Source organism: Carcharodon carcharias, chromosome 13, assembly GCF_017639515.1.
Source record: "Carcharodon carcharias isolate sCarCar2 chromosome 13, sCarCar2.pri, whole genome shotgun sequence".
Taxonomy (NCBI): Eukaryota; Metazoa; Chordata; class Chondrichthyes; order Lamniformes; family Lamnidae; genus Carcharodon; species Carcharodon carcharias.
Window position 1 is genome coordinate 1,534,866 of NC_054479.1, and position 13,878 is coordinate 1,548,743.

The 13,878-nt window shown below is 43.6% G+C and overlaps 1 protein-coding gene across 1 annotated transcript in view; it reads right to left on the minus strand.

Annotated features, from left to right (window-relative positions):
* dnah10 (dynein axonemal heavy chain 10) overlaps positions 1 to 13,878 on the minus strand; it is a 317,805-nt gene that overhangs the window by 112,297 nt on the left and 191,630 nt on the right. Inside the window, exons 44-48 of the mRNA XM_041203322.1 lie at positions 13,111 to 13,230; positions 11,102 to 11,247; positions 9,809 to 9,961; positions 6,714 to 6,974; positions 4,537 to 4,709 (exon numbers count right to left, since the gene is read on the minus strand). Of these exons, the coding sequence (XP_041059256.1) occupies positions 4,537 to 4,709; positions 6,714 to 6,974; positions 9,809 to 9,961; positions 11,102 to 11,247; positions 13,111 to 13,230 (853 nt within the window). The remainder of the gene's footprint in view (positions 1 to 4,536; positions 4,710 to 6,713; positions 6,975 to 9,808; positions 9,962 to 11,101; positions 11,248 to 13,110; positions 13,231 to 13,878) is intronic.

Here is a 13,878-nt window from a genome sequence, read left to right on the forward strand (position 1 = left end):
CTGAGCAGGCTTGAGGGGCTCAAAGAGCTCCTCCTAATATGCCTAATGCTGTAGCGGTTCCACCAACACGAAGGCCACTCAGAATACAAATAAATCATTAATTAAACAGATATGAGCCAAATTACATTTCAAGAACGTTGCTTAGTACCCCCACAAAGATCAAGCACTTGGGCTGGGACAGAACTGCGCAAACCACGAAAGTACCAGATTAGATCCCTGTAGAAAATGAGCCAGCCAATTTCAGCAGGGAACCACAACTAATGATTAGAAGAGAATTGGGATGACAGAGGAAGAAATTATGTGATATGTTTGGTGACAAACAACAGAAGTTAAAAACCAACAAGTTACATTCATATAACAGCTCAGGTCCTGGGCATTCAGGAAAGATACAATGGCCTTAGAGTAGGTACAGGGCAGATCACCAGAATGATACCACAGTTTAAGCTTAAATTATGAGGGCAAATTGCATAAATTTGGCAGAAACTTGAGTTTAAAAGATTAATTGATGATCTGATTGAAGTGTTAATGATAAAAGGATTTGGCAGCATAGATGCAAAGAAACGATTTTCTCTGGTGGGGGAATCCAGAACAAGGAGGTACAATCTTCAAAATATACCTGTCATTTGGGAGGGAAAATCAGAAAGTGCTTCTTCACACAGAGGGTAATAACATCTGGAACTCTCTCCCCCAAAAGGCTGTGGGTGCTGGAGGGCTGTTGGAGCTTTCTAGCCTGGGATTGATAGAATTTTATTTGGTAAAGGTATCGAGGGATATGGAGTACAGGTGGGTAAATCGAGGTACAGAGCAGCAATGATCTAATTGAGTGACCGAACAGGCTTGAGGGGCCCAGTGGCCTCCCCCTGTTCCTATGTAGCACCTTTAACACAGAAAAATATCCAAGGTGATTAAAATTGACCAAAACCAGGAGATTTAAACATTGAGAAAGAACAGAATTGAGCCAAAACTCAACAATGATGATATGGACAATAAACATTGGTCCTCTAAATATATGTATATTGTTAAAATCCTTAATAAAGCGAATGAATGATTAAATCTTTTTCTCGGTGAGGTTTCTCTATCTCTAACCTGACATCTGCAGACAGTCAATCACATTTGACAATCACATTCTTGCCTTGTCCAGGGTTTGTATTCTTTTGCCCAGCAGATGGTGCTGCCTGACAGTTTTGAGAGCTATGGCTGTAAGAAAGGGAGAGCAACATGCAGAGAGTCCCTGAGTGAGACTGCAGAGTCAGGGATGAGGCATGGGTGAAGCAGGTACGTATGGAGTGTGGGATCCCAGTCCAGTGCCATTACACTACACCACTGCAACTTTCGCTGTCAGGTTACCAAAGGCGGATCGGGGTTGTGCGATGCAATTGATGAAATAATAAAAATAGAAACATCTCCAAAGCAGAGTATAGACACTAAACACATAAACTAAATTAGAGTAGAAAATGGACCTTTTCCCAACAGCATTGTCATACTACATGTACTAAAAGTGTTGTTATGTCAAAGGCAGGTGAACATATTTGCAATATTCTCCTGACAGCTTAAAGGATGCAATCTGCATGTAAATATTTGGTGCCAACCTTGGCTCAGTAGGTAGCAGTCTCATCTATGATTCAGAACGTGATGGGTTTAAGTCCCATTCCAGAGACACCAGTGCATACCCTAAGCTATCACTAAGTACTAAGGGAGTCATCTGGTGCCTGGAGTGTTGGATTTCAGATGATACATTAAACCGTGACCATCAGGTAACTGTAAAGTATCTGATAGCTATTCCAAGAAGAGAAGGGAATCTTCTGCTGTTCTGTCCAACAATTATGCCTCAAAGAACAGCATTAAACTAGATTACCTTGTCATTCATTTCATTGCAATTTGTAGAATCTTGCTGTGATGTTGCCTACATTATAACAGTGATTACATTTTAGAAATATTTTGTTGTATGTGAAGCGCTGAAGATGAAAAAGGTGCCGCACCTTTCTTCTACTTTCCTTAATGATCCCAAGCCAATCACAGGTAAAAATAAAGAAGACTTGTATTTATGAACCCCAGACATCTCAAAGTACTTTACAGCCAATGAAGTACTTTTGAAGTATAGTCACTGTTATTATTTAGGAAACAAAGCAGCCAATTTGCACTCAGCAAATTCCCGCAAACTGCAAAGTGTTAATGACCTGATAGTCAGTTTTTGTGATGTCGATTGAGGGATAAGTTTTTGCAGGACACCAGGGATAACTCCCCTGTTCTTCCAGACATCCACTTGGCAAGGCAGTTTAATATTTCATCCAAAACCTCCAACTGTGCAGCACACCCTCAGTACTACACTAGATCATCAGCCTTCATTTTTAAGCTCAAATCCTAGACTGGGGGTGGGAGTTTCCATTCCGGACCACGTCCTGCGGTCAGGGCGGGAACCGGAGTTATCTCCTGCCATGAAAGCCAGTGGGAATTTGCGCATCACGCAATGCCGCCCTAATTAATTATGCGGTCGGGAGTTTCCCAATGTATTTGCAGCAGGGCGGGCTGGATGGTGTGTGCCCTGCTGTCATATTCAAGCACCATATTTAAAAGGTGCCTGGAAATTAACTTGCCCACCTTTGAAGGAGGAGATTGCCTGCCAATAACAAGGCGAGGTCAGCAGGCAGCCTCCATCCAGCAAAGATCTAAGCATGTCACAGAAACCTAAGGGCTATGCATTCCCACATGTTGAAGGCAGCTCATGCAGTCACTTGCTTGCTCCTCTCTCAACTAAAAGGTGCTAGCAGGAAAAGGGCGCTGGAACAAGAAGAAACTCTGTCCAGCAGTTTCTGCAACCCACAGAGAACCAAACACATTGGGGAGGAGGAAAGAAGTGCACCTATAGAGGCGTCATAGCAGTCACGTGCACCCTCGACCAGCACAGAGACACACACCTTGGTGGGTATTATGGGTCATTCAGGCAGGATCTCTCATTCTGGGGGTCATTGCAAGAACACATGTCCACAAGAGGAGGAAGTAAGGTCAGCCAAGCTCACTGGCACTTAGAGGACTGATGGGGAGGAGGCATCTGTAACGTCCAAGTCAGATGATGAGTCTCTGGGATGGGCTGTCCACGAGATGCTGGGGATACTGCAAGAGGCAGGGGAACACCAGGCGGAGGTGTCGGAGGCCCTAAAAAGAGTGGCATGTGAAGCGGAGGAGTCCATCTGTCTGCTGTCTGATGAAGTGGTGCCAGAGTCAGGCAAGGACCCTGGGGCACACAAAGGAAGGAGGAGCGATCATTGGACACCCCCGAAACCTGCACTCAGGACTTTCTGGGGGTCTCCGGCCCTTGCACGCGACCTCTTTAGCTTCGTCCTCTGTGAACGCAGATGGAGCAGCTGCCCCACACCAAGACTGCCAAAATAAGCCGGGTCCTTTTCTGCTGACCTCCACAATCTGCTTCTCCTTCCATATCCCCTCCAACGATCCTTAATGCCTTTCACCGGTCATCGGCAAACCCTCACCCTCCTACCCTACCGGCTCCCATTGCCCCTTTTAACCTTCACCATCCCTTCCTATCCCTCAGTATGTCCCCCAAGACTCATCAGTTGACCAAAGACCCCTCCATCTGAACCCCTTTACCCTCAACCCCCCCAAGCCCGTTCACACCGGCATACCGCCATCATGCCCATTCCCACCTGTATAGCTGTATCCCCCACCTGCTCTCTAGCATGCCCCTTCCCACCTTCCTGCTCCATACCAGCTCACCCATTCCATGATCCCCACAGTATCATTCTCTTTTCCCTATCACCACAACCTTGCCCGCCTCTCTTCAGGCCTCCACACCTGCCCCACCTCTTCATTCCTCTCCTCCCTGTCTAATCCCCCCTCCCCAACCCTGAGCACCATCGCCGTCCAACAGTACCCGCTGTAGCCGCTCACCTGCAGCCTGAAGATCCACCTCCTGGAAGCAACTGCAGCAAGAATATCCACATGGCTGATGCTCCACCCACCCACTGCTGCACAAGATGTTCCTGGATCCACGATCGCTGGAGGCCTCGATCTTCCAATCTCCACAGGCTGCCCCAGACCTTCTTCAGGTAAGTCCCAACATGTGCATGCTATATTGGTCCGGACGTGTTCCAGACTGGTGGGATATCCCACTGACAGCGCAACAGCGCAAAAAATTCAGACAGTGGGGGGGGAACAATTCTGGTCAGGCCTTCATCTGCATCCCATTAACGAGATGCAAAACAGTTTCACGCCAGCCTCTGGCAGGAATGGCAACCTGCCATGACAGGATGAAATGTACATTCCCACCATCATTTCACACTGGCGGGAAACCAATTTTTCGGCTCCGGCCGCATTGTTCCCCACACCACCACCATTTAACCCACCACAGGGGGGGACTAGAAAATTCCACCCTGGAACTGGAAACTGGAAAACGGAACCTTGTGACTCAAAGGCAATTAGGTTACCAACTGAACCACAAATGACACATGGCAAGATAATAGTTAAGATAATAACCTTCAATAAAATAACATCAAACAAACTCAGCCCTTTAATCCTCACCTCTCAGGAGTTGCAAGGACAAGTCCACCATACACTCTGGATAGGTCTCGCAGATTGAAGATGTAGTGAAATTTCGAAGGAGTAGGAGGCAACTCTTGTACAATCAAATTGTACAACTGTAGAGTAGCGGACGTCATCTTGGTGCAAATGGCTTGAACTTCTTCTACGAAAGTCTGTATAACAAGCAGTGATCTTTTTAAGAACATGGCAATGCTCTCCCTTTTTTTTGTCCCTCTTCCTCTTTCAGTTAGACAAATGGGTCCCTACCTTTATTGTCACATCACAGGGGTCACATTCATTCAGGTAATGAATTGTTGTTGATGATTTTAAAAATATCAATTTTTTAAATTTTTAATTTTTAATTTTACTTTTTGTCTTTTTTCTCTCTCTTAAATCCAATCTTTCTTCTCTTTATTTCTCTAAGTTGACATTGAATTCACCTACTCTAATTAACCCTCCCTCTTCGTCCTTCCTCTGCTTATTTCTCAATCTTTAGATCTCATTGTTGAAGGTGATAAGCTGTTTGTCCCATTGATTACCAAGGTCCCAAATGCCCCATTTCTCTTGCTATGCTGTTAGCAGCTTGCAAATGCAGCAAAATAAAATTTTGAGCTGAAGTGTCCAAGAACAACTGTAACTGAGTATGCCATGAGATGTCCCACTCCACAAAATTCTGGACCAATATTTTATTCAGTTGTACAGTCAACCCTGTGAGCACTCCCATCAATGTCCAGCCCTTGCTCAGCTAACTCAGGATAAATCAGGGATCAACCATTGGGACCTTTCTAGTTCTATGATTTGGTTTCCCTACAGAACCATCAAGAGAGGCTCTTATAACCAGTGCTTATCTGAGTTTCTGCACGGAATTCCTGAAAAAGAATGCAGTCATTAAGCTGCACTGTAGAGTTGAACATTATTCTTTAATAGAAGGCTTTCTGCCAAAATGATCGTTGACAGGGCCCTCAACCGTGTCCGGCCCATCTCCCGCGCATCCGCCCTCACGCCTTCTCCTCCCTCCCAGAAACATGATAGGGTCCCCCTTGTCCTCACTTATCACCCCACCAGCCTCCGCATTCAAAGGATCATCCTCCGCCATTTCCGCCAACTCCAGCATGATGCCACAACCAAACACATCTTCCCTTCACCCCCCCCTATCGGCATTCCGTAGGGATCGCTCCCTCCGGGACACCCTGGTCCACTCCTCCATCACCCCCTACTCCTCAACCCCCTCCTATGGCATCACCCCATGCCCACGCAAAAGATGCAACACCTGCCCCTTCACTTCCTCTCTCCTCACCGTCCAAGGACCCAAACACTCCTTTCAAGTGAAGCAGCATTTCACTTGCATTTCCCCCAACTTAGTCTACTGCATTCGTTGCTCCCAATGTGGTCTCCTCTAAATTGGAGAGACCAAACGTAAACTGGGCGACCGCTTTGCAGAACACCTGCGGTCTGTCCACAAGAATGACCCAAACCTCCCTGTCGCTTGCCATTTTAACACTCCACCCTGCTCTCTTGCCCACATGTCTGTCCTTGGCTTGCTGCATTGTTCCAGTGAAGCCCAACGCAAACTGGAGGAACAACACCTCATCTTCCGACTAGGCACTTTACAGCCTTCCGGACTGAATATTGAATTCAACAACTTTAGGTCTTGAGCTCCCTCTCCCATCCCCACCCCCTTTCTGCTTCCCCCTTCCTTTTGTTTTTTTCCAATAAATTATATAGATTTTTCTTTTCCCACCTATTTCCATTATTTTTAAATATTTTAAAATCTTTTATGCTCTCCCCACCCCCACTAGAGCTATACCTTGAGTGCCCTACCATCCATTCTTAATTAGCACATTCGTTTAGATAATATCACCAACTTTAACACCTATGTGTTCTTTTGTTCTATTGTTGGTGACACCTTTTGATGATCTGCTTCTATCACTGCTTGTCTGTCCCTACAACCACACCAACCCCCTCCACTTCTCTCTCTCTCTCTCTCTCTCCGGACCCCCACACACCTTAAACCAGCTTATATTTCAACTCTTTCTTGGACTCGAACTCAAGTTCTGTCGAAGGGTCATGAGGACTCGAAACGTCAACTCTTTTCTTCTCCGCCGATGCTACCAGACCTGCTGAGTTTTTCCAGGTAATTCTGAATATATGAATTGGTTTCTTTTTCAAAAACTTACCATGGTATGACCTTTAAGGATTGAAGCATAAATTGAAAACAGTGATTCCTCCGCTGGGAATGTTACATTGAAAACACAAAAGAGTGAGATAAATCTCGGGTCCACTTCATTACGTCCACCTCCTGCTTTTCCCATTGCAGCAACAAAGCCCAGGTCTTTCAGGATTTTATAGTTCAGTTCTTTAGCACGATCGTACATTCCACCTTTCTCCAGGAGAAGCTTCAGCAGGGCTATGGGTTGTTGCGTGCCGTATTCATCAACCTAGTTTTTAACAATCAACAAAGTTAACTTAATTTTGAAACAAAAGAACCAATTTAGGAGGAAATCATCTAAATTAGGCAGGAAGTGCTGAATTATTGACATGTACAGCAAAGTTAAATTAGTTTCACTTTGTCACATTCCATTATAACCCTTGCTAAATTTTGAAGGGGTAAATTCAATGCTCCCAATCAGAGTTTTGCAATATGGTGTGGTCAGTGCATCCAATTTACAACCCACCTGATTTTTGATCCCCTACCATTTAGCAGAGATGGTGGCACAATGGTAATGTCACTAGACTAGTAATGCTCTCCGACACATGGGTTCAAATCCCCCCACAGCAGCAGATAGAATTTGACTTCAATTAATAAATCTGGAATTGAAAACTAATTGTGGTGGTAGTAGTGACCATGAAACTATCATCAATTGTCATTAAAAAAATCTAGTCTAGTTCACTAATGCCCTTTAAGGAAGGAAACCTACCATCCTTGCCTGGTCTGGCCTACATATGACTCCAATTGCACAGCAATGTGGTTGACTCTTAATTGCCCTCTGAAATGGCCTAGTAAGCCATTTAGTTCAAGGGCAATAGGGATGGGCAACAAACGTTGGCCTGGCCAGTGATGCCCAGATCCCATAAAAGAATATTAAAAAAAAACGTTACTCCTCATGCACTACATTGGCTGTATGAGAGTGTTTACAACTTCAGCAAAGAATTTTAATTGTGTTATAAATAACAGATGGAAAGCCTTACTGGTTAACAAAATAATCTGAATTTAAAGAATGTAGACTTAGTTTCTGTCAAAACAGAAACTGCTGAAGATACACAGTTGTTCTGCCCACATCTATAAAGAGAAAATACAGGCTGACATTTCAGGTGAATACTCAATTTTTTTTTTTATTCGTTTATGAGATGTGGGCATCGCTGGCTAGGCCAGCATTTATTGCCCATTCATAACTGCCCTTGAGAAGGTGGTGGTGTGCTGCCTTCTTGAACCGCTGCAGTCCACGTGATGTAGGTGCAGTCACAGTGCTGTTAGGGAGGGAGCTCCAGGGTTTTGACCCAGTGATAATGCCATTAAATGTCAAAGGGCAATGGTTAGATTCTCTCTTGTTGGAGATGGTCATTGCCTGGCACTTGTATGGCACGAATGTCACTTGCCACATGTCAGCCCAAGTCTGGATACTGTCCACGTCTTTCTGCATTTGGCTTCAGTATCTGAAGAGAAGCAAATGGTGCTGAACATTGTGCAATCATTAGTGAACATCCCCATCTGACCTCAGGATGGAAGGAAGGTCATTGATGAAGCAGCTGAAGATGGTTGGGCCTAGGACACTACCCTGAGGAGCTTCTGTAGTGATGTCCTGGAACTAAGATGATTGACCACCAATAACCACAACCATTTTCCTTTGCGCTACATATGACACCAACCAGCGGAGAGTTTTTCCCCTGATTTCCATTGACTCCAGTTTTGCTAGGGCTCCTTGATGCCACACTTGGTCAAATGCTGCCTTGATGTCAAGGGCAGTCACTCTCACCTCTGGTGCTCTTTTGTCCATGTTTGAACCAAGGCTGTAATGAGGCCTGCAGCTGACGATCTTCAGGACCCTGCTTCATGTTGTTACATCCCATATATGTCTCCACTGTCGCTGGACTCTCAAAATTCTCAAAATCCTGGAACTCTCTTCCTAACAGTGCTAGGGCGTACCTACACCAGATGGACTGCAATGGTTCAAGAAGGCGACTCTCAAACCACCTTCTAGAGGGCAAATAGTGATGGGCTGGCCTTGTCAGCAATGCTCACATCCCATGAAATAATTTTTTTTAAATAACTGCTATTTGTTTTCATAATTGTTGGTCTTACTGTTTTCAGAAGTGATCCTTTCCCTGGAAATGGGAAGAACATATTGTGTTAACGATTGATACCCTTTCCTTGTTGCCCTTCGTGCTTTGATACAGTAGGATTCAGCTGTGAGCCCTATCCCCATCACCTGCGATACTCAACTGCTGATGTTCTAACCCATGTGCTTCGGGACTCCATTTATGGCCTTCTCAGCATGGATTATTGGCTAACTTTGATGTTTTACTGGTCTTAATACTTTTCTGGCTCTCCACAGAAAGCAGGAGAATGCCACTCAGAGCCTGGATTAACCCAATAACTGAAAGAGCCTCTCTGAATTCTAGCTATTGATCCTGTAATCCTCTTTCACTATGGGGAACTATGTTGTATTTTCCTGTCAGCTATTGATCATCCTCGCCATATAATGGTGCCAAGTGTGACAGTATGGGAAACAGGTAGGAAAGTGGAGTTGAGGCAAAAGATCAGCCATAATTGTATTGGATGGCAGAGCAGACTCAAGGGGCATCGTGGTCTACTCCTGCCCTTATTTCATAACTGACTGGAAATCTACCCCGGTGAGTATGACAGGAATTCCTTCAAATGAGCTGGTTTTAACCACCCAACCCACGCGCGCCACAGCACCCCCCCGCACCCCCACCGCAACCAAACCCTCTCTCATGGTAACCACACTAATACCTTTTTTTAAATGGTTGTTGTTAATGACTCAGAATATTGCTGAGCATACTGAAATCGCGTGATTACGACAGCTTACAAGCTAAGAGATAAATAATGGGATCACTTTTTAAATATTTTATACATTCAGTTATTTCCATACCATCCATGTGACAGTTTACTTTCAATGTACACTATCACTACTTCCTGTCGTTTTAGGTTGTAACTTAAAGTGATCGGTGTACTATTGTGGAAGAGAATATACACTTTGGAAAGATCTCTTCTTTGTCTAATTTATAATAAAGCAACAAATATCCCACTTACCCGTGGCATGTTCATATCATCAATGAAGACTAAGAGGCGCTTTCCCATAGGTGGTCCATAAGTAACTTTGGTTCGTTTCTCTACATTTGCCTCTAGGTTTCTTTGTACATCCATCGAGGTGGTACGAGATGAGAAGTTGATAGTCAACAATAGCTGAGTGATCAAGCAAACTTTTTAAAAACTCCTTAAATTGTCAACTAAAATGAGCGATAGTTAGAGAGAGGGAGATTGGAGGAATCATAGAATCTTACAGCACAAAATTTAGCCATTCAGCCCATCATGCCTGTGTCAGCTCTTTGAAAGAGCTATCCAATTTAGTCCCACACCCTAGCTTTTGTCCCACCATCCTGCATGTCCAACTATCTTTTGAGCTGTCTATGGAATCTGATTCCACCACTCTTTCAGTGTATTCCAGATCTTAACAAGTCTCTGTATGGGGAAATTTCTCCTTATTTCCCCTTCAGTTCTTTTGCCAATTATTTTAAATCTATGCCTCCTGATTACCATCCCACTTGCCAAAAGGAACAGTTTCTGCCTACTTGTTCAATCAAAACTCCTCATTATTTTGAATGTCTCTGTCAAATCTCCCTTTCATCTTCTTTCTCTTTTAAGGAGAATATTTCCAGTTTCTCCATCTCTCCACATAACTGAACTCCCTCATCCCTGGTATCTAGCTGGTAAACCTCCTCTATACCCTCCCCGGGGCCTTAACATTTTCCTAAACTGTAGTGCCCAGAATTGTGCACAATCTTCCATCTGAGGCTTCATCACAGCTTTGTAAAGGTCAGCATGGCTTCCTTGTTTTTGTATTCAATGGCTCTAATTATAGAGCCACATGCCCCATTCGCTTTCTCAACCACCTTATCAACTTGCCATGCCACCTTCTAGCATTTGTGAAGATTCACCCCCGGTCCCTCTAATCTTGTATCACCCCTCCCCACTCTCATTAATACCATTTAGATTATTCTGTCCCTCTGTGTTGTCTCTCAGTAAGTGCGTCACTTCACACTTATCCAAATTAAACTGCGTCCACCATGTGTCTGCCCATTTCTCCAGTCTGTCTGTGTCCTCCTGAAGTCTGTTACTATCCCTTTCACTATTTATGATATTGCTAATAAAATTTTGCATCACCTGCATATTTCTAAACTGCACACCCACACCTAGATCCTGATCATTTATATAACAAGAAAAGCAATGGTCCTAGTACCAACCCCTGGGAGAATTCACTGCAAACTTCTCTCCATGAAGGAACAAAGTGACAGGATGTGAAGGCATTAAAACACTGGTACGTACATTAACTTCTTTGTTCAGGTTCTTAAGGAAATTCTGTGTTGTGGCAGTCTTGGAAGTACCAGATTCTCCCACAAGCAATACAGGTTGTCTAATTTTCACCATCAGTTCAAGCAGCCAACTGACACGTGCTGTATCGATAGTAGGAACTAGAAATGATTAAGCAAGATTTAAATGTGGCAAAGGTTTGTCTTAATATTTACATATATTAAAAATCTTATATCCGAGAACACTTCCTGTCAATTTTTCTTATTATAAATTCTTATGTTTAAATGGCAATTACAACCTCCCCATAGACAGCAATGCAGCTATTGGAGGAACAGGACAGAATTAAAGTGTGACAGGTTCATCTAGACAGTTTCCATTATAAATAATGAAAATATATAAACAAGAGCTGAATGAATGACTTTAAAATGACCACCGAATTACATCTGCCTACCCTGGTTCAATTACCCTGCACACTCTAAGTCCACTTCATCTGAAGACTACACTTGAGCAACGCCACAGGGGATCAGCAAGTCTAAAGTAAATTAGGTTATACGTGTATATTGGATCTCTATCCCCAAACACATAATTATACTTACTCTTTGATGCAAATCAGAAAGTTTCTTTATAGAATTTAATTATAAACCTTATTTGTGCTCACTAAATGCTCCTAGGACACAGCTAGAGTAAAACTCCCTTCACTGCTTTTTAAAAATTCATGAATAAGGTCTGAGCATTGCTGGCAAGGCCAGCATTTATTGCCAATCCCTAACAGCCTTTGAGAAGGTACTAGTGGTGAACTGCTTTCTTAAGCTGCAGTCCATGTGGTATAAGAAGGGAGTTCCTGGATTTTGACCCAGCGACAGTGAAGGAATGGCAATATAGTTCCATGTCAGAATGATGTGTGATTTGGAAGGGAACTTGAAGATGGCGGTGTTCCCAACAGTTAAGTTTCTGGTCAATAGTAACTCCCAGAATGTTGATGGTGAAAGAATCCAAGCATGAAATGCCATTGAATGTCAAGGAGAAATGGTTAGATAATCGCTTGTTGGAGATGGTCATTGCTTGGCACTTGTGTGGCGCAAATGTAACTTGTCACTTATCAGCACAAGCTTGGATGTTGTCAGGTTTCCATGCACATTAGCATGGACTGCTTCATAGGCTATCTGAGGAGTTGCTAATTTCTGAACACCGTGCAATCTTTATACAAACATCTCCACTTCTAATCTTATGATGGAAGAACTTAGGATACTATCTAGAGGAGCATCTCCAGTGATGTCCTGAGGATGAGATGATTGGTCTCCGACACCACAACCATGTCCTTTTGTGCTAGGTATGATTCCAGCCAGCAGAGAGTTTTTCCCCTGAGTCCCATTGACCTCAATTTTGCCAGGACTCCTTGATGTCAAACTCGGTCAAAAGCTGTTTTGATGTCAAGGGCAGTCACTCTCACCTCACCTCTGAAATTCAGCTCTTTTGTCCATGTTTGGACCAAGGCTGTAATGAGGGTTAGAGCTGAGTAGGCTTGGCGGAATCCAAATTGAGCAATGGTAAACTGGCTATTGCTGAGTAAGTGCTGCTTGATAACACTGTGAATGAGACCTTGCATCACTTTGCTGATGATTGAGAGTAGACTGATGGGTTATAATTGGCTGGATTGGATTTGTCCTGCTTTTTGTGAACAGGACACACCTGGGCAATTTTCCACATTGTTGGGTAGATGTCAGTGTTGTAACTGTGCCCATAATGTTTCTCAGCCCCACCATCAGTACATCTATGTGGTATTTCCCATTTCCCAAACCAGCCACCCTTAGAGTATGAGGAACATTGCCAATTAGTGATGCACTAGGTTTGTATTTTCAGCTAATGCCCACGAGGAATTGAATTTAATCTACATAAACCTGTCCCATATAGGACCCTGACAACACCAGGTAGAATAGACTTAGATCATTCTGGGTGCTTTAATAAAAGTCCAGTATCAAACCCATTGCACACCTGATCCCTGGTTCAAGAAGACAAAAACTTACCAAGAATATCTATAAATTTGACTTGAGGATCATGGATGTATTTGGGCACAAGCTGGGTCCAGGGAATCCATTTCAGTTTCACATCGTCAAAATGGAAGTCGTAAAGAGTTGGTAAGTGGCCTACAACAAATTCAAAAGTTCAATCTCAAAAATGTAAAATTACTGAATAATTGGTAACAAAACTCACAGCTTCCTAGAGGCCCACTCAACAAGTCAACAATGAAAGTAAAAATGGATTTTGCAGGAGGACATGAGCAAGGAAATTAAAACTTTGTCAGAGATTTAATTTGAAATGCAACAAACAACTAATTACATTAATTTTTGATTTATATTAACAAGCAGGAATATACTTGTCAGCAGCTTCACATCCCTCTCAGCAGTCCCACCACTCACTGTTCACAAATACAAGCCTCACGTCACTAGTGAGGCAGCTCTGTGACATTGACCGAGCAACTGAGTATAAATCTCCATTGCTTAAATTCGTTGACCAGAGTATCCATTAGTCCTCATAGCTCCTCACTGTGTTCATGACAACAGCATCCTCTCCTAGACACTGTGAATTTCCCATGCCTTCCAATTGAAAATTTAAAAATGCCTGCGAATGAGCTCATCAGTGAGATCAACAAACAGTTCACTGGAGGTGTGCAGGCTGCCAGCTTCCCCCCTCCTGCCCTCCCTTTGAAAATCACACCACGTTCTGGAGGTATGGTGATTCAGTGACATCCTCCAGGAATGTACTTTTCAATGCATGCTGGTAACCTTTCTCGC